A 27,847-nucleotide genomic window follows, 5' to 3' on the forward strand; every position below is an offset into this window, starting at 1 on the left:
AGCAGCTGCAGTGGCCCGGTGAAGGGCATTTGTTTATGACCAGCTCTGTCTGAGGCTCTGGAAAACAATCGATTGCCAAGACTCAGGCCTCATCCCAAGGAGCTTACAATCTAGTTACTGCTGTTATAGATAACAGAGGTGTGAGTATGAAAGAACTTGAATTAATTTTTTAAAGTCGCATTTCAGCTGTCATGTGCGTGTGTCTGGAAGGTAGAGAGTGAGATGGAACAGAACTGAGAAAGGGGTGAGAGAGAAAAGGCCCAGAGAAGGCTTGAGAGAGAAATGTGCCGCTGAGGAAGAGCTGGAGGGAAGGGAGAGAAGCGGGGTGCCTCCTGGGCCCAAGGTGGTCAAGGCTAGAGCTGCTCTGCTACAGCTGCTGACCCTGGGGGAGGCATATATTTTCCACGAGCCTCAGTTTCCTCTTGTGTAAATATGGGAAACTATGCGTGCGTTCCGGATGTAAAATCTTCCAGTTTTATGATATAGGTTTGAGACTAAATTGACTGGTGAGTGGCAGTAGAGGGTGATGGTTAAGGTGTCTGGAACCAGAATGCTTCTGTTCAAATCCAGCCCACTCCTTTCTGCCTGTGTGACCTTGGGCTAGTCACTGGACACTGTTGGTCCGAGATACCTCCACACTGAGGACACTGACTGGCAGAGAGCACATGTCAGTATGTCTGAGCTATTATTATACTCCTGGACATGTCTTGACAGAAGATGCCAGGCTTTTGGAACTAAGCAAGTACTTTGTCTTCTTTGTGACAGTAAAAAAACAAACAGGTTTAGGAACTGGAAAGAAAAAAGCTTGTCCTTTTTGTGCTCCCCCAGATTGAATCGGGAGGGAGAGAACACACGGAAGGCTTTAGGGTGTCGGATCCCTCTGAGCGCTTTCCTTTCTCTGTTCTAGGTTACCTTGTTAACTGAGAGGTGGTGAGGCTTTTCTTTGTAGCTTGTAATGAAATCCTTGGATACAGAACTAAACAAACTTGAAATTCTGTGGTAGAGTCATCTCCTCTGAGAACCCTACTCTGTGCTTCCCAGGTTGTCTGAACAGCCCCCCCCCCCCCCCCCTGCCGTGCCTTGCTATATGGACAAGAGTGCTGCTTGCTATGCCCCACACAACTCTTTTTGGTCCCTGCCTAATCTCAGAGTGTGGGAAAGAAGGTTTCTTTAACCAACACAGTGTTGAGTAAAAAAAATAAGGGAGGAAGGGCAGGTGTAGGAAGGGTGCCTAACCAGATGGGGACCTACCAAAGTCCTGAGCAAGGCTCCTGCCAGTTCAGGGCCTCCAGAGAGAGGAGGCAACAACAGGGGATGTGGATTTACTTGTCACGTGTGCTCTGTCTTCCCTTCTGGGACCCTGAGACCCAGAGAACTTCGGAACTGTGCCCAGGTCATGTAGCCAATAAATGATAGAGCCAGGCCTTGGCCTTGGTTTCTGTCCAAGGTCTGGGCTCTTTCTTCTCCTTCCTATTTCCTTTACCCTTTCTAACCTTGTTCGAAGAATTTCAAGGCAGGATAATGAAAAGTGACTCTTCACAACCTTTTCTTCGGAGGAAGGCTGGAAGATGGGGGTTTATATCACTTAGAGGGCTCTGTTCCCCTGAAGTCCTTGTATATCTCTCAGCTCAGGACCGTGCAGCCGGTGAGTCAGCGTGGCTCCCAGCGGATGTGAGAGTGACCTTGGCAGCCACCACAGCTAAGCTCAGGTAGTGAGGCTTTATTCTATGACAGTCTGAAATGCTATGAGGGCCTTACATGAGCAAATAAAAAGAGCATTCTGAGAATGAATATTTTAAGTTCTATGCCGGGAAGGCTTTCAAAAGCACTCTAAAGTAGTTATGATGATCACCCTAATTTTGCAGGTGGAGAAACAGAGGCAGAGAGAAGTTTGGTGACTTGCCCGGAATCACCCAACTAGTAAAGTGTGAGCCGAGATTGGACCTTGGCTGACTGACTTCCTAGTCCACACCCTAAACTAGGATGTAGTGCTCTGGATAAGCAGGCAAAGGTGTGAAGTAGAGAGGCAATGGAGTGCTGGGGTGAGGGTGGGGGGCGGGGAAAACCTGATTTGTAGCTCTTGCTAATTTCCATGATGTAAGTACTCCCACCACGGCCAATTTCAAACTATTGACCTGATGTCAACTGACTTGTAGATTTCAACAGTTGATTTTTGTGACTTGGAGTTATTCTAGCACACCACTGAAGGCCATTGCCAAAGAAAGCAGCAGGTACAGGATAAAATAAAATTATGTAAGTTGTACTTGAGTAAATGTGACTCCAGAGAAGTGGAAAGTACAAGGGTTGGGGTGGTGAGAGATGGGGGTTGGAAAGGAGAGTGGTATCAGACTGGAATGTCAAGTGCACTGTGTTTATTTTTTCTGAAGAAAACTGGAAGGCAGTGGAAGTTTTTAAGTAGCCAGGTAATCTGAGTAGCCTTTTAGGGTCAGAACTCTGATAAGCAGTAAACATCAGGTCATAGAATTCAGGTTAGTAGGCAAACACAGGAAATAATGAGCATATAATCAAGGCAGCAGTACGAGTTGGGGCCTGGAGGCTGGGGGTAGAACAAGATTCAGAAATTGTTGGCAAGTGGAATTGACACAGATGGATGATTGATTGCTTATCATGTGAGGGAGAGAAGGAGCTGAAGAAAATACAGGTGTCCCCTGCTGTGCCACTTGGCTTTTATGAAAGGCCTACATTAGTACCTGTTTTCAAGTAACCTAAAGGAAGGAAGGATTTCATTTTTATGAAAAATGGTAAAAAGCAAAAACAGCATTCAGCGTTTGTTTTGCAGAGAGCCCTCGTGGGGGTAGCACACACCCCAAGCAGCGAGAGGGGCACCCCAGTTACACTCAGTGTCCTAGCATCAAGCCACCGTAGCTTTGTACTGTGCCTGTGAGCATCTGGGCTTTTTCCCGATTTATGTTGTGCATGCATTAGCTAAGTGTGTCCTCAGGTATTATTAGGAAAGCCTAAGGGAGCTTGTAAGGCTGTTACACTTAGCGTAAAACTGGACTAAAAATATGTTTCCATTTAAATGAATGGTAATTGCTTCTTCGCTTCAGGCCATTTCAGCTTCTGAAAGCTTTCATAGGAATGCTCTACTTTCAGATAGCAGGAGAAACCCGTAGCAAGGATTGTCCCCCGCTTGAAAACTAGAATTATGGTCAGATCGTTAATAAAGAAGGGAGTTGCTGAGTTGGGGGTGGAGAAGGAAGGGTAGAACCTGTTCATTTCCAAGAGCTTTTCGGCTAGATCCAGCATGTCAAACTCACGGCCAGCGGGCCGCACGACATGCTTGGGCTAGATCCTGGAGATGGTTGGAAATAGGCACCTGCGGCTTAAGAACCACTGATCGGGAACTGGAGAGAGAAATTTGGAAGTCACCGGCCTATGGACAGAGGTCCTAGCCATTCAGTTTAATAGGCTGCTAGTTAGTAAGCACTTCCTGTTATCTAGGCATTGTGCTGTAGAAGTACATTGGTTTCCTCAGGGAAAGCAGGAATTGTGCAGTTGAATAAAATTTTAATAATGGAACCTTGAGGAACACCATTATTAAAGGGCCAGTGGGCAGGAGAGGAAGAAATAATCAATAAAAGACAAGGCTCCTCCCCACCCCCCCACCCCCAAAAAAGAGGTATTCATTATTACTATGATAAGAGAAAACAAGACTGGAGAAGTTAAGGGGAAGAGAGTTTCACGAAAGAGCAAGTTGTTAGATGCCTACAGTGCAGCCAAGCAGGCCATGGGCATTGGCAGGGGGTGATGGGGCCATTGGTGAATCTCATAAGACAGTGGGTCGGAGGTATCTGGCCAGAAGCCAGATTGTGATGGGTTGCCTTCAAAGAGGGCGGCCTTTGAAAAGTCGCTGTCTTTGGGGTAAAGACAGCACTGATCTCAACAGAAAGCAGTTCTCTTTAGAGGTAAATGCCCTCAGCTTTTCTGCCTACCAACTGTAATCTCACCAGCCACTGCCTCCCAAGGCCAGCCCTTTTATCTGTCTCCAGAACCTCTCTCCTCCTCCTTCCTTCAGGGGCTCACTTCACTTATTATTTCTCTTCTCTTCTGGAACCTTGGTCTCTGCTTGTTTACAGGCTGTTTCCCTACAAGCATGCTCAACTTTCATCTTTAGGAAAAAAGGTTTCCTGGTTTTCTTTACTTTTCCCCTCAGCCTCTTGTCCTACTGCCTTTTCTACGACAGTGAAAGCACTCCTCCGCATTCACCATGGCTATTGCTTCACTCCCACTCACTCTGCAACCCATCAGTGCCTGGCTTCCAGCCAGGTACCTCCCACTCAGCTGTACTCATTAGGTTCACCGACGATCCCATGGCCCCACTGTCAACACCAGTGGTCTTCTTGGCCTCTCTGCAGGCATTTAACAGCTTCTCCAGCTTCTTGTTTCTCCTGCCACACTAATCATTAATTCCGTCTCTTTTTTTTTGGGGGGGGGGGGCAGGGGCGGGGAGATAGGGATGGGGAAGGTCTCTTAATGATTGGTTCTTTCTCTCCTGTCCACTATCCCTTTAAATGATGCTGTTCCCAAGGTTTCATATTTTATTTTGTTCAGCTTTACAATTCCTGCTTTCCCTGAGCAAATTGACTCCCCATCTCCGGTGGAATTTACCATATTGCTAAAAGCCTCAGAAACGGTGATCAGATAGCCGGAGTCAGGTTGGATTAGAGATCCAGCCCCAAGCAAGTGAAGGAGTGGTTTTTTTATTTTTGTAATCTGGGTAGGAATAGGAAAGAGGACTTCGATGTCTTCCTGTTCTCACTGGAGGAGCGTGGTGCTGAACACTCGTAAAGCAAAGTGTGGGCGGGGGGCAGAAATTGAAGTGTGGAACACCTGTCCCCCACACAAATACCTGTGTGCCTTTCCTCCCCCTTTCTCCTTCTCCAAACTACTGACCATTCTTTAAAACTCAGTTCAACTCAGCCGAGACCGTCTTCAGGCAGCCTCTACACACAGCCTCGGTCTCTTCTCTCCTACTATAAGGTATACATCTCTAATTTTGAAGTTTCTACATCTATCGTGTCTAGTATGTTCCCACTTTCAGGGCCTGTGAAACTTTCCTCTTACCCCGGGAGTCCTGGCTGGTTAAATAATTCAAATCACATACTTCAGCCTAATGGGAGAAAATAAAAGTTTAACACATGTGCATGGGGAATTCACATAAGCATGAAATTCCAAAGATGGGCAAAATGAGGCCTATATGTCATTTTGGACTAAGGAGGGGGAGGTAGGCAATTCACAGGGAGATGAGAAAAAGCAACTCTTTCCACTTCCCTTTTAATTTCTGAAATGAGCCTAAATATCTAATTTTCCTTTCCACGTCACCTGTAATTTCACGATTCTGATGCTGATCTTTGATGTTTGTAACACTGTTCTCCTTCGGCAAGTCCTAAATGATGTATACTTATTACAAAGAGATGTAAAAAAGTCAGCATTTTTGAAGAACTTTATAATGTCTCAGATTCACTAGAACAGTGGTTCTCAACCTTGGCTGCCCACTAGAATCACCTGGGAATCTTTTAAAATCCTGATTTCTGGGCCTCATCCTCCGGAAATTCTGTTTCTTTGTACATGCCATAATATGCCATAACATGCCATAACAAAGAAACAGAATTTCTGGAGGATGAGGCCCAGAAATCAGGATTTTAAAAAGATTCCCAGGTGATTCTAATGTGCAGCCAAGGTTGAGAACCACTGTACTAGAAGATATACTGGAATCTTACAAGTTAACTTAAACATAGTTATAAGTTAGCTTAAAGTTGCTGATGGCCAGCCCTGGCCAGGTGGCTCAGTTGGTTGGAGGGTCGTCCCTCGCACTAAAGCAGCGGTTCTCAACCTGTGGGTCGCGACCCCTCTGGCGGTTGAACGACCCTTTCACAGGGGTCGCCTAAGACCATCCTGCATATCAGATATTTACATTACGATTCGTAACAGTAGCAACATTACAGTTACGAAGTAGCAACGAAAATAATTTATGTTTGGGTCACAGCAAGAGGAACTGTATTTAAAGGGCCAGAAGGTTGAGAACCACTGCTCTAAAGGGTTTTGGGTTTGATCCCTCGTTAGAGCACATATGGGGAGCAACTGATCTACCTAACTCTTCCATTGGCTTTGCATGGAGCAGTTCTAAAATGAATCTTATCTTACCTTCCCTGACTGTTCTGCCCGTGTTCTCCGTTTCTCATACCCCAGGTGAAAACCCTGGGCATCTTTGAATCTTTTCTCTGTATCCCTCTACCCTGCCTACCTGCCTCACAGCCCCTCCTCTCTATGAGCAGGTGCCAAGGCCCATCACCTCTGACTCAGTGATCCTGCTGATGTTCCCGCCCCCGTGTTCTCCAGGGGCAGACCCTCATTTTCTCTCCTGCAAACAACTGCCTGGCTCTTATAGCAGTTGCCCTTGCCTCCAGTCTCTTCTCTTAAACCACCCTATTGTGTATACATTTCAGCTGCATAATTCTTCCTAAAGGATAATCTCATAATATCAATAATACAGTGTCCCACAATCTCTGTTGTTTCATTGTTGAACACTAACTAAGGTCTACACGTGAGAGCATTTACTCTGCCAGCAGCTTTCCTGCTGCACTTCCAGTCAGACTGGACCGCCCGTCCTCTCTGCCAGAAGTTGCTGCTGGTGGCCCTTAGACCAGATTTGGCCTGCAAGCATGTTTTGTTTGGTTTCCAACTTTAAAAAAATTTAATCTGAATTGACGCTTTAAAATCAAAGGAATTTTCTTCAGAGTTAAAGTCTCAAAGAAAGTACAGGGAACTATGAAAGCTTCAGAAAAGATGGGAATTTGGGTAAAGGGAGAGAATCAGACAAGACTTAAATTCTTACCTATTTAAGTTCTCAGTACATCTTTTACCCACCTTTAAAACAAATTATATATATATACCAGGAGCCGGTCCATCCTTGCTGTTTCAAAGGACCTGGCATATATGGCATACTGTTCTTAAAATGTTTTCTCACCTTCTTGGCACTATGTGTTTTAACCAAGGTCTCCTCTCTGAAAAAGGTTGTTTCCCCAGGTAGGGATTTTCCCCTGAAGTTAGGGAAGGAATAAAACCTCTTAACTAAGTGCCAGGCGGGTAATTAATCACTTTAACTACGAACAATCATGCTTAAGCTACATAATCTTTACTCCCTGGAATGGAGATAAGAAACGCCCTAACCTTTGTAATAGAGATTGATAGGATTGAATCAACTGGTATAAATACAGATGTAACAAGACAGCAAGAGACAGAACTTAGAACACAGAACTTAGGAGACAGAACCTACACACAGAACTTAAAAGAGAGAACCAGGAGAGACAGAACCTAGGCACAGAACCTACACAGAACGTTCTCTAGAGACAGAAGAACTTCGCTGGAGAGAACATGGCAAAAGATCCTGGACAGAAACTGGCCTCAGAACCTAGAGACAGAACCTAGCGAGAGAACATGGCAAAAGATCCTGGACTGAACCTGACTACAGAAATTGGCAAGAGAACCTGACTAGAACCTGGTGACTGAACCTGGCTGGAAAACCTAGCGAGGGAACATGGCTATAGAACCTGGCTGGGGAACCTAGCAAGAGAACATGGACACAGAACCTGGCTGGAGATCCTAAGCAGAACCTCTCTGGAGATCCAGACCAGAACTTGGCTGGAGATCCTGGCTAGGCTGCTGATCAACTGAACACTGTCTCCGTGTCCTTCCTTCTTCGCCGACTCCGTCTACGCCTTTGGGAACCCCTGGACCTGCTGGGGTTGGACCCCGGCATATATATATATATATATATTTATTTATTTATTAGAGGCCAAGCTCACGAGATTTGTGTACTTGGGGGGTGGGGGGGGTGGGAAGGGAGGGCAGGGTCCCTCCACCCAGCCTGCGCCCTCTCGAAGTCTGGGAGCCCTCCAGGGATGTAAGCCCACAGTGGAACATCCTAAGCGCTGCTGCGGAGGCCAGAGAGGCTCCCGCTGCGCTCACTAGCTGTGAGCCTGGCTTCTGCCTGAGTGGTGCACTCCCTGTGGGAGCACACTGACCACCAGGGGGCAGATCCTGCATTGAGGGTCTGCCCCCTGGTGGTCAGTGCACATCATAGCGACCGGTCATTTGGCCGTTTGGTCAGTTTGCATATTACCCTTTTATTATATAGGACTAGAGGCCCGGTGCACAAAAATTTGTGAACTGGTGTGGGAGGAGGGATGGGAGGGGGTGTCCCTCAGCCCCACTTGTGCCCTCTCACAGTCTGGGACCCCTCAGGAAATAACCACCTGCTGGCTTAGCCCGCTCCCTGGGTGGCAGATGGCAGGCCCAATCCCCCGGTTCCTGCCCCGCCTGCCTGGGTCTCGCACACGGCAGGGCCAATCTGGGGGTTGGGGCATCTCCCCGGGTCGGGTCGCACACGGGACACCCAGGCAAGCCAGCCGATCGCTACTGCCCCACCCGGCCGCCCTGGGTTGTGTCGCACACGGACGCCCGCCGCCCCGGGTCGCAGATAGCAGGCCCAGATGGCGCGCGGGGCAGGCGGGATGGTGCTGTCCACCCTACCTGCAGTATGCAAATTAGCCACCATCTTTGTTGGCGGTTAATTTGCATATCGCACTGATTGGCCCATGGGAGGCATAGCAAAGGTATGGTCAATTACCATGTTTGTCTATTATTAGATAGTATATACATATATTTACTGATTTTAGAGAGGAAGAGAGAGATAGAAACATTAATGATGAGAGAGAATCATTGATCCGCTGCTTCCTGCACGTCCCACACTGGGGTTCGAGCCCGCAACCCGGGCATGTGCCCTGATCTGGAATCGAACCATGACCTCCTGGTTCATAGGTCGACACTTAACCACTGAGCCACGCAGGCCAGCTACTCCCCTTCCAGAGGTTAATCATGATCATAGATTTTCATGCAGATAAATGGTCCATGAAAATTTCTTTTTCTATAATAGGCAGAAGTAAAGCAGGATTTAGAGAGGAGAATTTAAAAACTGTTTGACAGAATGGAATGACCATCACTGAAAAAGGTGGAGAACCACTGACGTAGAATACAGCCTTTGAATCCAGGAAATGATGCAGAAGTCCGTTGCAATAGAAGCTCTAAGCATTTAATGTGGTTGGCTCATGTTGAAAGTTGACCACGTGCTAAGCTAGTTATGTGTGTGGGTATCAGTGTACTGTGGCTTTTCCCCAGCCTCCCTTCCCTTTTGATGTAAGCATACAAATGAACTTTTTAGAGAGAATTATTTTACATCTCTTTGACCTGAAATAATTTTAGAACTTGGTAATCCTCATCGTCCTACTTACAAATGTACATTAGGGGGGAAAACGGTTATCTCAGTTTCTCTAGAAAAATTGTACTACCTATCCCCCCAGGCTGACTCCAGAAGATGCAGCGATCTTCTGGATCAGAGGTAGACTACCCACATTAACCATATGAGGCTTAGTGTGTACCAGCCACTATTCTAGGTGTTTTTGCTTTTTGCTTTTTGCTTTCATGAACACTGGCCAGTGGATTTAGAACACAGTGCTTTCCAACTCTTTTCATGGCAGGCATATGTATTGCATAATAATATTTATATGGGACACTGGGATAATGGGCTCAGGAGTTTGGCTGTCCAGGGGCTGAGGGGTTCTGGGGGACAGTACGTGGGTACTCTCTTCACTGCGCCACGCACACTGTGCTGGGAAGCTGTGTGATGGGTATTGCAGACTTTATCTAGTCCTGATTTCTGCTGGTATCATTGCTTCCTGGATCTTCCAATGGCATTAAATATTTCGCTAATCATCAGTGTTCTGTTTCGTGGTCTACAGAAGGGCACTGTTGCTCTCCAGCTGCTTCCCTTCTGGCAGGTAAGAGCCGGTTGGAGAAAGTTCACACATGTGTGCCTGACAAGTTTCCAATCACTCTGACCCTTCTGAGCCTCTCTAGCTTGACCGGTCTCTGCTGCTTCCAAGTCTCTGTCTTTGAAACTCGGCTAGGAAGTCTTGTAGGGAGGTCAGTTTTACAAGTGCACTCAATAGGAAGGGCCTGTATAAGAGGGGAAGAGAGAGGAGTGCATCCCACAAGGTCTTTGCTGAAGGGATGACTTGGGTCTCTTCTCTCTATGCTCCTTCTCCACCAAATAACTTTCTGTGAACATTTAATGCGGAGCTCGATGCCCTTGGGGCTCCGAGGGGAAGCGAGGGTGCTGTATGTTCTTTGCATATTGCTGGAAAGATCCTGGTTGGGATCCTGGCTTAGCTTGCTTCTCAATGACAGGGTTGCAGTCGACACTGCTCTTCCCTCTCACACCTTATTCCTTTCCCCTACTCCAGCCGTGGGCAAACTACAGCCCGCCGGCCGGATCCGGCCCGTTTGAAATGAATAAAACTAAAAAAAAAAAAAAAAGACCGTACCCTTTTATGTAATGATGTTTACTTTGAATTTATATTAGTTCACACAAACACTCCATCCATGCTTTTGTTCCGGCCCTCCGGTCCAGTTTAAGAACCCATTGTGGCCCTCGAGTCAAAAAGTTTGCCCACCCCTGCCCTACTCTCAGACAGACTTAAATATACAAGTTTAAAAATACTTAAATATAAAACTTTCCTCTTATTTTCATTTAAATAAGGTATTTTTCCTTCACTCCTTCTATGCTTTTCAACTGTGATGTGCTGGTGGAAGAACATACAAAAAGGACTGAATTCTGGAATTCATGAGTTCCAGGTTTCAGTCCCGGAACTGCCATTTACCCATCTAAGTGGGCAAGTTTATTTCATTTCTACGCCTTTGTGATAAGAGGGGACTGAAGATACCTGTCCCAGTCCCCTCTCAGAGCTGATTTTGAAAAATCAAAGGGAATCTAATGTATGAAAATAATTATGTAAGCTCCAAAAGCAGTTTGTTACTGTATTAAAAGTGGCAGCAAGTCCTTGTAAGAATTTAAATACTGAGCATTGGTGAGTATGGCTCTGGTGATGACAAAATTGACCCACCCTCTCCCTCTGTATTCCCTCCCTCACCCTGCAGAGTAACCTGATGCACTACCTGGGCCTGAGCCATCACCTGCTCGCACTGAATTTTATCATCGGTTCTTTTGGCAAGAAAAGCGCATGGTCAACTGCTCAGGTGAATGTGACCGACACTGACTTTGACGGCGTGGAAGTCAGAGTGTTTGAAGGCCCTGCAAAGCCAGGAGAGCCACTGAAACGCAGCGTTGTTTATATCCACGGGGGAGGCTGGGCCTTGGCAAGCGCAAGTATGTCCTGGTCCTCTTAAGTTTCTTTGGGGTTGTGGTTGGCCCTGGGAGAGAGGTGTGTGTGTAATTGAGTTTGACTTTCTTATTGGGTAAAGAGAGGGGGACCATTTGACTTGGTCCCTGTGGGCAGTCCCAGTTGCCCCTATTATCCCAGCAGAAGTATTAGTGGTGTGTCCTTTTCATGCTTGAAAGTGTCCTGGTTTCGGTGATTATACCCTACATCAGTGATGGCGAACCTATGACACGCATGTCAGAGGTGACACACAAACTCATTTTTTTTGGTTGATTTTTCTTTGTTAAATGTCATTTAAATATAAAAAATAAATATCAAAAATATAAGTCTTTGTTTTACTATGGTTGCAAATATAAAAAAACTTCTATATGTGACACGGCACCAGAGTTAAGTTAGGGTTTTTCAAAATGCTGACACGCCGAGCTTTTCAAAAGGTTCGCCATTACTGCCCTACGTAAAGGTTTTTGCCTATTTGCTTATTTGTTTGTTAATTAAGGTCGACTGTTTTGAAAATATTTCCTGGGACCTAAATCATAGACTAACTTATTACAAAGTGCTGTCAATAGCTTTCTGCTCCCAAATAAGGTGGGATTTCATTGTGTTTTGAGGACCCCCTTTCTATGAAATAGAACAGGTGTTCCCAAATGCACATGTTAACTCATCTACATTTCATCTGCTTATGAAACCAAGGGTGGAAATACAAAAGTGTGCCACCGTGCAAAGGAAGTGCTCTTACAGAGTTCAAGAATGGTCTCTTTAGGGTAGAATTTCTTTCATGAGCAGAACGGGATCAAAATGGCACGCTGGCAGGTGGAGCAGCGGGCAGAATGCAAACCGGGGAGGAAGTGAGGGCCTTATCGCCACCTGCGATTTTCATGGAGCTACTTCCTCATCTTCAACCCGGAGCTTTGGCATCTGGTTCTCGTTTGCTTGCTTGTTTTGCTTTAATAACATATTTTTTTTTTTTATGAGGGAAAGGCCGAAAGTATAGCTCTTTATAGTAATCCCATTTCATATAACTCCATGTTCATAATTCTTTAATCGTTGATTTGTTGACGTTTTCAAGAGATGTTTATTGAGCAGGTGGGTTTGCCTAGGACTGAGAGGTTTCCTGAAGGGCAGGCCTTCTGGTACAAAAACTCAAACAGTTGCATGCAAACCTGTACCTGTGCTCACTCTACTATGTGCTAGGTGATGGGATATAAAAATTAATAAAATAGAATCTTTTTCCTAGAAAAGAATGAGTCTGTACCATCAGACACTTGCCAGGTGAGACATTACACTGGAGGCCGGGAATGGTGTAGATTGTAAGAGCCAACCTGGCCTTTTCCATATTAATTTTGACTGAACACTACTGTCACAGGAAGCATCAGGCTGAGGGAGGTGTGTAGATGGTTATGTTGTTATTAAACTTCTAATTCTAAGACTGCCTTAGAAAGCCTATGGATAAGGTGATATTTTGGCTTTTTGTTGACACAATCTGCTCTTAATATATTGGGAGAACAGCTAAGGGATTGATTTTTTGCATAATAAAATTGCTGCTGTCATGGCAAATCTTTGGATTCTCTTTCTAAGAATTGCTAAGAGTTCTTAAAATTTTAGTTTGTTATGTGTTGATTTAAACAAAATACCACATTCTTCAAATTGGTGATTTTCCTGAATTACATAAAATGCAGGTGTTAAAAGAGAAAATTTTTATGGTTCTCAGGAGAAAACTGCTTATTGGCTGTGATTTTTGGAAAGACATACATTTGAAGAGCTGCAAAATGAATTTGGTGCATTTCATAGAGTCCAGTATGAAACAAATCTCTAGTTAGTTAAAAACACATTCAAAGGCAATCTAATGTAGATTTCCTGTTATTATGTAGCAACTGCATTTTATCAGAAACTGATTTAAATTCTGCATTTGTATACGTAACTGTATTAAGGAGACCTATGGTCACATTTGCTTTTTATTGTTAATAATTTAAGTCCAAGTCTAAAAGGGATTCACAATTAGCAGAACTGAAGAATAGACAGTACTAAATAACTTGTTTAATAGTGATTGCTCCTTTGTTTCCTTTAGAAATCAGATATTATGATGAACTGTGTACAGCAATGGCTGAGGAGTTGAATGCTGTCATTGTCTCCATTGAGTAAGTAATTAATACTAGTCATAGAAAATATTTTAAGAAAGGATCCTAGATAATTGTGCAGTTACTTTAATTTACAAGTGATAAAATAAAGTCTAAAAATAAAGGCCCAGAGAGATGAGGTGACTTTCCCAAGGTTACACAAACTAATTTCAGATATAACTTAGAATTTTTCTCTTTATAATGCCTCATCTTATTTTTTTTTTTTTATTTTAGTTTTGGAAACTTCTGGAAAAGGAAGTAATGAAAATTGAGAGATATATAGTCAGTTTTCTACAGCATTTAAGCTTGATTACTGCTTTTTTATTTTTATTTTTTTATTGATTTCAGAGAGGAAGCGAGAGGGAGAGAGAGAGAGATAAAAACATAAATGATGAGAGAGAATCATTGATTGGCTGCCTCCTGCACACCCTACACTGGGGATCGAGCCTGCAACCTGGACATGTGCACTGACCGGGAATAGAACCGTGATCTCCTGGTTCATAAGTCGACGCTCAACCATTGAGCCATGCTGGTTGGGCTGATTACTGCTTTTTTAAAAACTAAAAACCAATCAGCATTTTGAGAAAATCTCTCCTGCAACCAAGAGATGTAAAAGTAATTCTCCCAGACTCAGGTTCTGTAAGTCAGACCTTGTGAACAGTGATGAGTACAATGAATCTTCGTCGATGTAGTTATTATTGTCATTATTAGTAGTGATATTAGTATTGATCTTTTGAGTTGCTCCTACCAGTTATTTATATTAGCCATCTTTCTGGGAAACTAAGCAGAATGTGAGTGTTTATACCAGATGTGGGGATAGTGATAATACAAAACCATGGTACCTGTTCTGTGGCGGACCTGGTGCAGGTGCTGTTGCACACCTGTCTCTCCTCCTTGCCATCTTTTCCTCATGTCATCCTTTCAGCTAGGCCTTCCCTGACACCCCTTTTAAAATTGCAACCCTTCACTTATATAGATTTCTAGTAAATGTGGGCTCGTCTATAGTAATAGAAAAAAGAACAGTGGTGGCTTGGGGACAGATTGGGGAAGTGGGTGGTGGAAGGGATAGATTACAAAGGGGCAGGAGGAAACTTTGAAGGGTGATGGATATGTTTATTATCTTCATTGTGGTGGTGGTTTTAAGGGTGTATACATATGTAAAAATCTATCAAATTGTACATTTTAAATGTGTGTACTTTATTTTATGTCAACTATACCCCCAAAGAGCCGTAAAAACACTTAAAAATGTAAACTGATAGTAAAAATATTAATAAATAATGAAAATTTCAGATGCAGACACAACTCTACCTACCAGTTTTCCCCCCTCCATTCACAGATAGAACCGCATTCCAAAAAAAAAAAAAAAAAAAAAATTTGCAACCCACTTTTCCTCTGCTTTATTTTTTCTCCAAAACTGTCATCGACATCTGACAGATCATAAACTTATTAGGTAGTTATTGTAGTGAATGGAAACGGGCAATGTAAGTTTCATTAAGGCAGAGATTAGGGAGATTTTTTGCCTCTTTTGTTCATTGCCTGGAAACATTCTTGGCAGATAGTGGGCATTCAATAAATATTTGTGGGATGAATGAATAGACTCTTGCTTAATCTTCATATAAATCATCCAAGAGAAGTATTTTGATATTTTCCTCACAGATGAAGAAATTGATGCCCGAGAAGTTAAGTAACCTGCGGGAGGTCCCATAGCTAGCTAGTCACAGGGCTGGAGTGGGGAACTGAGCCAGGCCAAACCATTCCGAGGCCCGGCATCAAGCCAGTCCTGTAACAGTGTGACGGTGTTACGGCACCATCAGCCACTCTCCATGCCCTGAGCTTACCCAGCTCCCCCGGTCCCTCTACCTCTTTCTGCCAGCAGATTTCCCTCCTTGCCCCCAACCCAGATCTGAGACCTCAGAGAATCCTTTCTTCTGCAGCCCATGGAAGGGCTGGTCTCCCGAGTCCTGTGGGCAGCCCTGACCCTGTGCACAGAAGCCGTGGAGCCACCTGGAGTGGTGCTGTGGCTGCTTCTTCAGCAGATTGGCCTCTCAGGGAGGCCTCCCAGATCACTCCAGGGACCTCGGGGAAGTGTTGTAATGCAGGAACCTTCACTTAAGTGATTATGTCATCTGGCCCGGGCAGCTGGCCAGAAGAAACCAGGGCCGTGTAAGCCGCTGAGCCACAGTACGGAGCAAGGTCCCACAGCTCGGTGCTGGGGAACCAGCCTCGGAGCCCCTTCCGCGGTTTCCTGTGTAGCCCCAGCTCCTCAAAGGCCTGGGGGAAGGAGGAAAGTTGGCCCTGCTTTCCTTGGCACCATGAGGATTCTCCACCCAGGCCTCACCCTCCAGGGCTTCCATATAAGCAGTTGGCAGCATGCCTGCGTTCTTCCGACACGCCCTTCCCCACCTGTCAGCATCTGGTTTAAGTAAAACAGGTGTTCTCAGGCTTATCATCAAACACACAAGGATGGATGAGATGTTTTTGAAGAATTTTTTTTTTTTTTTTTTGAAGAACTAAAACATGGAGGGACCACTTCCATTTTTGACTTTCCGTAGGGCCTAATGTAGCTTCCAGAAGTTATCAGCTGGGGGCATGGCAGCTGTGGGCCATTATCATTACCCACGACTGCGTGACCTCAGGCAAGTCATTTAACCTCACGTGCAAAGTGGGGTTAGGATTCTTTTGTGTGTGTCGCAAATGTGAGCTGCTGGGACAGAAATCATGCCTTCTTTCCTTTGGGTCCCCATCACCCAGCACAAGGCTTAGCACATGTATGTGAGGCAAATATACTTTGAGTTGGCTTAATGACTTCAGAGGGTTGTCAGGAGAACCAGTTTGGACAATTGAGATAGAAGGGCTTCAGATACCCAAAGGTGCTAGAGACAGTCTGAAGCAGTGGTTCTCAACCTTCTGGCCCTTTAAATACAGTTCCTCCTGTTGTGACCCAACCATAAAATTATTTTCGTTGCTACTTCATAACTGTAATGTTGCTACTGTGATGAATCGTAATGTAAATATCTGATATGCAGGATGGTCTTAGGCAACCCCTGTGAAAGGGTTGTTCGACCGCCAAAGGGGTCGCGACCCACAGGTTGAGAACCAGTGGTCTGGAGGCTTAGTGCTGTAGCCCATAGAATGGAAAGGCCCAACTGACAAATTTATTTACCAACACGTGTTTGGAACTCTCAGCACTTTCCTTCACAGAAATGATGAGCTAAGATGCTTAGGCTCCAGGCCGACCAGCCCACAAAGAGCTGCATAACCTATGCTCTAGTTGAGGGATAGCCAATATCATATGATCATGATATTTCTCTTGGAAAGTATCATCTGACTTGAAAACATATTTCCTCTCACTGCTATATCTTTCCTCTTTCTTTTATCCTGTATATATCTATTGAATCCGTATTATGTGCCAGTTACTAGGTTAAATTCTGGTGGCATACAATGTGAGTAAGACAGCCATCATTTCTGCCCTCATGAATCTAGGGGAGAAAATAAAACCTAGGTGAGAAAATAAACCTTGAACAAGTCTTGCTAAGTGTGATAAGTGATGTGAAGTAGAAGGTAGGTAGTAATGGAGGAATCTAATAGGTAAGATCTTACCCCAGTTTGAAGGATCAGAAAAGGTGTCATAAAGTCATCTTGGAATCGAGGTCTTATGGACAAGTAGAACCTAGTTAGACAAAATGAGTTGGCCCTGGAGGTCCAAAGTGGTGTCATGAGAGGGCTTGGGAGGAAGGGGAGGAGGCAGAGGGCATTTAGGGAATAAAACATGAGAGAAGACAGATAGAGGGACTCATACTTCTGACGATGACTAAGGAAAAGAAGAATTAAAGGTGGGTGATCCTGAGAGTCTTGGGGAAGACGTGGGCCCCGGCTTTCCGGGAATCCCACCTTCCCCAGCAGGAATGCTCCCTTATCTTCGAGGCCCACGGGAGTGGTGGTGGGTCACAGCTTCCTTCACCTGGGGTGAGGCCTGGGGGAAGGTTTACTCTGAGGAAGCTGGTAGGCAAGGGTTGGGGGCCGGCTGACCCTGGGATCCCCTCTCATGAGGAGAGCAGCAGGAGTTGGAACTGCTCAGTTCATGTTGCTGGCACTGGCTCAAGGTTCTGGGGACTGAGCCAGCAAGGGAGATGTAGATAAAGGCCGCAAGGTATAAAAACAGGCTGTGCCTTCTACTCAGTAGCTTCCACAACACTCCACTATTTTACATATCCATTGCCCAATACGTGTTCATTAAATAAATGAAACCGTTTATCTTTTAAACTTATAATACCAAGGATACATGGACGTAGCCTCACTTATCTGATCTAGGAAGGTCCTATTTTATATTCATAAACTTATTTTCACAACATTCACTGCAGTTTAGCTAGAATATGGATCTTTCTTAAGAGATGGTATCTATTTACCTATAGTTTATATAATCAGACACAATACCAGAATCATGAAAAATGAGGGAAAAGGAAGATTTAATTTCTTTTTTTAAAAAGATAAAATGTAAGCTAACACAGCATATTGTTAAATTCTATTTAATACGTTTTATTTAATCCTATGAGTTCTGTTAAGTTCTGGAAAGCACTTATGTTGCTTTCTTGGATGAGGAAAACAGTTTTCAAGTTGTGCTTTGCTTTCAATGAAATCTTTACTACACTCGTAAACTCCCCTCGGTAGATGGCGATTTCTTCCCATCCCGTCAGATGTCAGATGTCAGGTGGCAGTAACAGAACCATAAAAAAAAAAAAAAAAAAAAAAAAAAACAAGGGGAAAGGTTTATTGGAAGAAGTAGGTCCTTTTAGTCTCTTCACTATCGTTAACTTGGTGAATCCCCTTTTTAGACATTTCATTAAAGCTTTTTGGTTTTGTTTTCTACTATCAAAAATCCACCGGTTTCTCTTTTGTGGTTTTGTGTGTGTTTTTTTTTAAATTTCTGGGGGAGGGGAGGAGGAGACTGGAGCTTTACAAAAAGCCTGCGCTGCGGCTACAGAGCACCTGGGACTGCAAACCACAGGGGGCTGGGAGCCTAGTTAACCCACGCCTGAACCCTAGAGCTATGTTTAGCTTCTGAAATGACAGAGAAAGGAGGCCAGAAGGACCAGGCACCAAACCTGCTTAGACTTCCATAGCCACCTGGGGGCGTGCTCTGGCTCCCTGTTTACCTTTGAGGGGAAAGGGGAGGTTTGCATCTGAATGGGAGGAGGCAGTTAGATAAAGGCGGAGAGTCTGGGGAGCTCCCTGCTGTGTAGGGAGATAGGACTCCAGAAGTCTTGGTTGGTGAAGGAAGCATCAGAGAATCCCATCCTGGGCATGGATCACAGTTCTGGTGCCACATCCTGACGGGTCAGTTCTTGTGGATGCGATTCTTACCCAGTCAGCCGAGCCTTTGCTAACCTCAGCTCTCCTTTTGCCGAAGGACCATAAATACATCAAAGCTCTATCCAGGGGCCAGATTTGAGAGGAGAACCAGAAAGGAGGACCCTTCCCCAATCTTCATGCACTAACCACATTTTAAGAATGAAAAGATAAATGATCAAGCATTCCCAGTGCTCCCACATGTGCAGTGTTAGTGTAGGTTCTTTTAATGCAGTGGTTCTCAACCTTCCTAATGCCGCGACCCTTTAATACAGTTCCTCATGTTGTGGTGACCCCCAACCATAAAATTATTTTCGTTGCTACTTCATAACTGTAATTTTGCTACTGTTATGAATCATAATGTAAATATCTGATATGAAGGATGTATTTTCATTGTTACAAATTGAACATAATTAAAGTATAGTGATTAATCACAAAAACAATATTTAATTGTATATGTGTTTTCTGATGGTCTTAGGCTACCCCTGTGAAAGGGTCGTTCGACCCCCAAAGGGGTCGCGACCCACAGGTTGAGAACCGCTGTTTTAATGGAAAGGAAGCTTTTCTCTGTTAGGGGAATGGACTTCCTCTGGAGATGTCTCTCACAGAGAGCACAATATGGATGCAATTATTGATCTGTTGAAGAGACCTGCTCTATGAATGAGAACAGTAACCTTTTAAAAATATATATTTTTATTGATTTCAGAGAGGAAGGGAGAAGGAGAGAGAGATAGAAACCTTAATGATGAGAGAATCATCAATAGGCTGCCTCCCGCACACCCCGCTACTGGGGATGGAGCCTGAAACCCAGGTATGTGCCCTGACTGGGAATCAAACCGTGAACGCCTAGTTCATAGGTCGACGCTCAACCACTGAGCCACACCGTTCCGGTGAATAATAACCTTTTTGTATTCACAAGATGAATCTATTGAGCTCCTCCTGGGAGATAGTGAAAAGGGGGGAAAAAAGAAAAAAAAAAAAAAGGAGTGAGCTTTTTATCTCACACCTGCCGGATCTCATAGGTGTATGATTTCATTCTGGAATGTCACGCGCACCTTTCACCTAACTGGCAGTACATGAAGAGCACTCGGTGTCCTTGTCTGCAGTGGAAGGTTGTACACAGTGTTTCCAGGTGAGGTTATTGGAGGGAGAACGCGTTAGTGTCACTAGAACAATAGTGACATTCAGGGCTTCAACTTCCACAGGCTTGTAGCCACTTACATTTCCCTTCAACTACGGGAACTACTGGGCTTGTGTGCAGCACCGGCCTCTGACTTAAGGAGCAACTTGTCAGTCTTTCTGAGCACTATCCCAACTCCCTGACCCTTAATAAAGTGGGTGCTGCCCACTTCAGGTGGGTATCCATCCAGCTCTTGAGTACGTCATCCTGACTTTCCATATGCTTCCAGGGATGTCTCCTCAGGGAGACCTGTAGGGCTTCCAGGAAGGAGGGAGTTGCTTTTGGCTGGGCTCTCAGAAGGTTTCACGGAAGAAGTGGAATTATTTGAAATGAGACTTAAAGGATCAGAACATTTGATGAGGCATTGCTGGGTGGGGGAGGGGAGGGCATCGGGGTTGGAGAGAGGGATCAATGCATTAGGACCTGGCTCAGAGAAGACTCTCCATGTGGCTGGACTCGGTGGTATTTCTGAACCTTGGCTGCACATTAGAATTGCCTGGGGGAATTTTTCTTCAAATATAGCTATGCTGGGCTCTACTCCAGATCAAATGAATTGGGATGCTTTGTAGAGGGGCTCAGTGTTTTTGTAAAGCTCCCAGGGTTATCCCACGGTGCATACGGAGTTTGAAACTGAGCTATGCATAAGGATGCAGGAAGCGGAGTCCTTGGAGATGTACCAGACGGGTAGGTGGGTTAGGAACACTCTCTGTTTTTATGTTGTTAAAGCCATATGGCTTATTACTTTTCTCACCACAGATAGTGTTATATGTAAAAGAAGTAAATCTTTAAAATTGTATTGGGAGGAAAGAAAAGTATGTTACTAAAGACTGTCAACAGAAGAAACATCCAAACCTGCAGAGAATTTTTATAAGCGTTTATTTGAGCCAAAACTGATGGCAGTTGCCAGGAAGCAAGATGTCCGATGCTCCAGAGTGTTACTTTGCAGTTTCGTTTATGCATTTGGAATTCAGGAGGAAATACAAGAAAGATGACAGGAAGGTGGGAGAAAGCAAGGCCTAGTTAGATTACAGGGTAGTTAACAGGATTATGTGCTGTCTTGAGGGTGGTTACACCTTCCAGGGGTCTCTTCTGGCATCTCAAAGGTGTGTTAACCTAGATGCGCAAGGACAATGGACTGGGCTGGCTTAAAAACTAAAGAAGTTATATGCCTGGGCCATCACTACCCACCATGACTTGCCCAGTTAGGGATTTATGATCCTATATAATAAAAGTGTAGTATGCAAATTGTCCCCTCAACTGGGAGTTCATCTGGGAGTTTGATCAGGGGGCGGGGTTGGCGGGGGGGTGAGGGTGGGCGGGAATAAGTCCCTGGGTGGCGGTGGTGGTGGGAGGCAGCTAGGGGAAGGGAGGGAATACCCGGCTGGCAACCGCTAGGGACCCTACCAGTGCACAAATTCTGTGCACTGGGCCTCCAGTTTATTATGACACCCTTTTTTCATCCACAAGATGTGCCCTGTGCCCAGACACTGTGCTTGGTGGCTTGTTTTGAGAATATTGCAAAACCCTTGAAATCGTGAGAGATGTTCTAGGGTGTCAGAAATCTACACTTTTAAAAATATATATATTTTTATTGATTTCAGAGAGGAAGGGAGAGGAGGAGAGAGATAGAAACATCAGTGATGAGAGAGAATCATTGATCGGTTGCCTCCTGCATGCCCCATACTGGGGATCCAGTCTGTAACCAGGGCATGTGCCCTGACCGGGAATCGAACCATGACCTTGTTAAGCCCAGATTTCAGGATCCCCAAAAGACCACCAGGGAGCCAGCCGAGTCAATGCAAAAGCAAAAAGAGTCTTTATTCGAGCTAGCTCGAGCTCCCCGACCACACTCACTGATGCAGCGGCAGGGGGCAGAGAGAGAGAGAGCCCTGTGGGAAGAGGGGTGTTATAGGGGGGTTGTAGTAGGGGGAGGAGAGAGGACTCTGGGCCCTGCCGATTGGCCAGGCGCAAGTCTGGGTCTTGTTACACAGGATGTGGTTGTGTCTATGGCGCGCACTTCCCTTGATTATCATTGGTTAGTTTAAAGAAATCCTAGGTGTGGCTAGCAGAGGCTTGGGCTTCCAGGAAGACGCTCCTTGCTGAGCACATGGCTAATGGCTGCTGCCCCAAAATGGAGGATCCGGGGTAAGATGGAGGGCGTAGCCCTCGCCCTTTCAACCTCCTGATTCATAGGTCGACATTCAACCACTGAGCCATTCTGGCCGGGCAGAAATCTACACTTTTGAGAACTTACTGCTTTGGCAGGGTAGCGAGAACACTACACGCACATTAGTAAAAGCCTGTGAGTGTTCAAGACAATATACTTTATAAGGGGGAATATGACACATATGGGTTTTGAAATCTGTGTGAATTCAGATCACAGCTTGGCCACCTACTAGCTGTTGTAGACAAGTGACACATCCTTCTTGGGCCTCCCATGTTCATCCTTAAACCCACAGGTTTGCTCTGAGATTCGAGTGAAACCCATCTGCCAAGCATGTGGTGAGGTGCTCGCCTAGCAGGAACATGACTCTTATAGAGTGCACACCTTGATTAACTTGATTAGACCTCATCCCTGAGTGTACAGTAAAGTTTGTTCTGGTGGGAGGTGTGCACAGTAGTAGATAGGCAAACGCTGGCATTGCAGAGTCATCCATCCCTGCAGTGAGTTGGGGAAATTGAGACTCTGTTTGCTAGAATTCATTAGGCGCTTTTAGTCAAGATCTATAATTTTTAAATTAAAAAAAAAAAAAAAAGGCAGAATCCTCTCAGCACTTTATAGGGACATAGCTTTGAACCCAAACAGGCAATACATATATTTACACATGCTTTCTTAGGCTCCACCACTCATAAATTTCCTCCTGATTCTCAGTTTCCTGTGTCTGGATACAACAGAACTTTTGTTATGCTCCTCTGGTCCATTTCAAGCTCCTTTGAAGGCTCATCTTACACGAGGTGACCTCAGTGATATCTAGTTTCACTGTAGTCCCCAGTCTGTGCAAAGAGTGTCCCTTCTTAATTGAATAAAATTAGAGAATGTTTCCAGCTTGAACAAAGGTAAAGGGAGGGGTGGGGAGGTAGGTTTTTATGGGCGCCGGAAAGACTTTTTATCATAACCTATTTAAGCATGTTTAATCTGAACCAGTTACTAACTGGCTGATAAGATTTGAGGTAAGAGCATTTTTTTTTTTTAAGCTTACCCATTTTCTCTTTATTCAAAATCACTAGGACCTTTTGTGAAACAACATCTGAAAATTGAATTCATGTTTGTGTGTTAGTAGAATACGTTCTGACATCCTGGCCCACCAGGAAAATAGTTTATCATGATATATGGAATCTTCCTGAGACCAAGTAGCCTTTATTTTCACAACTTGAGTCATAAAGTGCATTTGTATTTATTTCACTGAAAGAATTAAGAATTCTGCTGTAATACTGGAGTTAAAATATTGAGATCTCCTCCCAGAACCCTGTGAGATGTCTCCACCTAGTGGAGAAAACGGTATCATTATACTTCTTTCACCAATTATTACCAATGGAATGTTACAGCAGTAGCTTTAAGACTAATGAAAATCAACTGGAGAAAAAACACCATTTTGGATATTACTTAATCACCATAAATATAAACAGTAAGAAATAAATCAGAAAATTTAATTTATCTGTTATAAGGCAATCACCAAGGGAATTTCTTATTGCACTTAGAGTTGTTTAATGTAGTCATTCCTGAATGACCAGATCTGCATTTCGTTTGTCAAAGTATTTCACAAATATTTGTCCATTTGACTATCTACTGTGAAGATATTTGGCTATTTAACTCAATGTGAAGATATTTAATTAAATAATTGGATTTTATATGGGAGATAAATGGCCTTATATAGAGTAGCTTAGGAAAGATTAGTTTCTGAAAATAAGAATGCTAATTTGAAATGGAAATCAAAAGACCCGAGTTCTTAACTATTAGATTTTATTTTTAAAAAGTTTATCTTTATTGTTGAAAGTATTACAGATGTCCCCCTTGTTTTTGCTGTTTTTCCCATTGACCTGCTCCTCCCTATACCCACTCATCCTGAGCCTTCATCACACTATTGTCTGTGTCCATGGGCTATGCATATATGCATGTAATAAAGTATTAGATTCACAAATTAAGTAACTTGTCTATGCCTCAGTGCTTTCTATTTGCAAAATGAAGGTATATTAATACTTACAAAAGATTTACTGGATGGATGATTATGTGCCTAGCACATTGATAGATACAGGAGACACAATGATGAACGAAACATAGTCCCTGATATCAGCGAACACACTCTTTAGAGGAATGCATAAAGAAATCATTTCAAGATGAGTAATATACTCCAGCACATAGAAGTAATCAAGGAATAGTAGCTAGCTCAGCCCCATAAGCAGGTGGAGTTAATAGTCAAGAAAGGCTGCCCAGAGGAGGCCAAACCCTAGAGTAAGGATTAGAGGATGAGTAAGAATTAATAAGCAAGGAAGGAGGGTGGAGACTGAGAGGACTCTCCAAGATGAGCTACCAAATATGGATTTGTAAGATGGCATGGGGCATTTGACAAAAACAGGGTTTGGGGGGACCCTTAAGGGAATATGAATACACAGAGTAGGGACAGAAAGGGACTCTGATCTTACAAAGAAGGGCAGTAGGAGAAGCCCAGAGGTGCCTCAGAGGGCCTGCCCTGGGCCGGCTGGCAGTTTGGTTTTCTTTTAGCTGGTTGACAACTGGCACTATAGTTTAAGCCTTCCAGAGAGTGAATGTGCTGCTCGTAATGTCAGACTGGTACGACCTCTTCAGTGGAGTATGGTTTTACTACATTTGACAAGTCTATCGTGAAGAATCCCATATGGACTCATTAAACATGACTGGTGAAGTGGTTAATGCTGCCGAATCATCTTCTAAACCAGAGGTGTTGTGAATGGGATGCTGACTTCCAGAATAAAATTCCAAATCCACTGTGGTTCTATCCATAGCTGAATAATTGACAGCTGCTTTTTTTTTTTTTAATATATTTTATTGATTTTTTTACAGAGAGGATGGGAGAGGAATAGAGAGTTAGAAACATCGATGAGAGAGAAACATCGATCAGCTGCCTCCTGCACACCCTCTATTGGGGATGTGCCCGCAACCAAGGTACATGCCCTTGACCGGAATCGAACCTGGGACCCTTCAGTCCACAGGCCGACGCTCTATCCACTGAGCCAAACCGGTTAGGGCATGACAGCTGCTTTTTACTTTTGTTTCTGCATTGGTAGTGGTGGTAAGTGTTTGTTTGGATTTGGTGGTTGATAGTAAAAAAAAAAAAAAGAAGAAGAATTATTGATAATATAAAATCATTACATTTTAAAACTTAGTATTTGATTTGCAAGAAAATGAATAGTTTATTTTTCTATTCAATTCCTTACCTGTTTATTTCTGGCATCAAAAGAACCAGTGTCTCCTTGAACTTCAAATGGCCTTAAAGACTCTGTGATGTCCTTAAATGTCTTCATTTTTGTCTTCACAGATACAGGCTCGTTCCAAAGGTTTATTTTCCTGAGCAAATTCACGATGTTGTACGGGCCACGAAGTATTTCATGCAGCCGGAAGTCTTACAGAAGTATTCGGTGGACCCAGGCAGAATTGGCATTTCTGGTGACAGTGCTGGTGGGAATTTGGCCGCTGCCCTGGGCCAACAGGTAACAGACTGCTCTGAGGTGCTGGCAGGAGGAGGGTGCATGGTAACATCCAAAAGACCAATACACTCTCCACTACCCATGGCAGAGGCTTAGCCAGGTGTGCTGGTCACCGTGTGGCCAGGTTATTCAGATGGCTGGACCTGGCGAGCTCAGAGGGCTTCCTTCCTTCCTTCCTTCCTTCCTTCCTTCCTTCCTTCCTTCCTTCCTTCCTTTCTTTTATAAAAATGAATATTAACTATCTGCTGTCTTTTCACTCAGAGGTACCTCATAAAATCCGATATTGATTTTCATTCTCTATTGCCAACATTATTTTTTTGATAATTTTTTTATCACATCATTATGTGTTCATGACATTTTTGCTAAAATATTGAAGTGCAGCCCGGCCAGTGTGGCTCAGTGGTTGAGTGTCAACCCATGCACCAGGAGGTCACCAGCTCAATTCCTGGTCAGGGCACGTGCCCGGGTCAGAGGGCTTTCTGAAGTAAGAGGGGTCCCTGAGAGACATGTCATCTCTGAGTCGTGTACTGGCCCTGAGTACAGTCAGTACGACAAGAAGCCAGTTTTAGAGGCTCCCCCCCTTTGCTCCTCATGGGATGCATGGAAGTTCAGGATCTCCTGCTCCTTTTCCATGTTGGACTTCCAAAGGTAGAAAATTTAAAAAAAATTTTTAAATTCTGCCAGCCTGCATGGTTCAGTGGTTGAGCGTTGATCTATGAACCAGGAGGTCACGGTTCAATTCCCAGACAGGGCACATGCCCTGGTTGCGGGCTGGATCCCCACTGTGGGGAGTGCAGGAGGCAACTGATCAATGATTCTCTCTCATCATTGATGTTTCTACCTCTCTCCCTCTTCCTGTCTGAAATCAATAAAAATATATTTTAAAAAACTTAATATTTTTCTTAAAATTCCAATTGCTGAGATTGTTTCCTTAGAACTTAGAGAACAAATTTAAAAGTGTCTCCCAATTTTTTTTTACTAAGAAAATATTAAATGGCTCTGCCACTTTAAATGTAATAATAGATCTGAGCTTTACCTGGTTACATTCTCTAAAAACAAAATTTGGGGCAGCTGTATAAACTCAACGATAAGTACATTTTCTTCCTGTTAGGGATTTGACAAGAGGCAGATTCTGAGCTGTCCTGCATTAAATTACAGCAGGCTGAAGGGCAGGAGCAAGGGGTAAGGGGATCTGGTACAGAGCCTCAGGCCCAATCCAGCAGAAGACTGCTCACATTCCTGACCGGATGTTGAAACACTGAATCAGCTTCCAGGTGGTGATCTAAGTTATAATAAACAGCCGATCACCAGGCACCACTGCACCCTGCTTATGCGTGAACTTTCCAGATTGGGGACCACAACAGTACTGAGGCAGGAACTATTTCTTCCTTAGGAATTAGCACATCTCCTGGAACTTTCCCCTGCTTCCCCTTTCCTGCCCCCCTATCTATGTCCAGTGTAAATTCTTTCAAACAACGTATGTTTTCTTCCTGGAACCCATTGTATAAAAGGGCCCTGTCAGCCCAGCTGGTGTGGCTCAGTGGCTGAGCGTCGACTTATGAACAAAGAGGTCAAGGTTCTATTCCTGGTCAGGGCACATGCCCCGGTTGAGGCTCTATCTCCAGTGTGGGGCGTGCAGGAGGCAGCCGATCAGTGATTCTCTCTCATCATTGATGTTTCTATCTCTCTCTCCCTCTTCCTTTCTCTCTGAAATAAAAGAAAAAAAAGAGCCCTGTCAGCTCCAGGACAGTGCACACGTTTGTGTTTTCCATCCAGGCCTGCAGCTGGAGTTCAGACTGCGTGTCCAGGATCTGAGCCTTTCTCTGCTAGCACACGGCTCCATAAACCTTCCAGAAAAGTTTTTGGCTGCAAAAGGTTTTTGTTTAACATATCAAATAACTTACAAATAGCATCTCTGTCTTCTCACCTCCAAATTCAGGGGGGCTATTTTCAAGTAGCATCTGCCTTTTTATTTGTGGGGTATCTGGGTTTCCTCCCCTTTGCTGTAATTAAAAACTTGATTCTCCACTTGGCATTGGCAGGTTTGCTATCCACGTGTCCAAACGCGGTAAGAAGTCCTGGTGCATTGGGGAGGCTTTAAAACCAGAGAGAACTGGGAGGGTATCCAGGCCCCCTTTGGGAGCTACGGGGCTCTGGGCAAGTCCTTTAACCTTCTCTGAGCCTTGGGAAAATGAGGGTGGTATCGTCCGATTGCGGGGCTATTGCCAGGACTTAGAGAGCTGATGTCCTTATACAATTCTGGG

At 44.4% G+C, this 27,847-nt stretch overlaps 1 protein-coding gene and 1 long non-coding RNA gene across 7 annotated transcripts in view; both read left to right on the forward strand.

Moving 5' to 3' along the window:
* The window catches only part of NCEH1 (neutral cholesterol ester hydrolase 1), a 65,349-nt gene that overhangs the window by 33,387 nt on the left and 4,115 nt on the right, over positions 1 to 27,847 (forward strand). For 5 of the 6 annotated variants that reach the window (XM_036349937.1, XM_036349939.1, XM_036349941.1 and 2 more), the window contains 3 exons: positions 11,020 to 11,248; positions 13,327 to 13,396; positions 25,415 to 25,586. In XM_036349937.1, the coding sequence (XP_036205830.1) occupies positions 11,020 to 11,248; positions 13,327 to 13,396; positions 25,415 to 25,586 (471 nt within the window). Of the gene's footprint in view, positions 1 to 9,821; positions 9,861 to 11,019; positions 11,249 to 13,326; positions 13,397 to 25,414; positions 25,587 to 27,847 lie in introns of those variants that run through there. The other variant, XM_036349943.1, reaches the window with a different exon arrangement.
* LOC118676290 lies at positions 1,389 to 9,163 on the forward strand. Its single transcript, XR_004974073.1, has 4 exons — positions 1,389 to 1,709; positions 1,866 to 2,011; positions 2,157 to 2,231; positions 8,960 to 9,163. It is a non-coding gene; the product is annotated as an uncharacterized LOC118676290 (long non-coding RNA).

The sequence above is a fragment of the Myotis myotis genome, unplaced genomic scaffold, assembly GCF_014108235.1.
Source record: "Myotis myotis isolate mMyoMyo1 unplaced genomic scaffold, mMyoMyo1.p scaffold_m19_p_2, whole genome shotgun sequence".
Lineage (NCBI taxonomy): Eukaryota > Metazoa > Chordata > Mammalia > Chiroptera > Vespertilionidae > Myotis > Myotis myotis.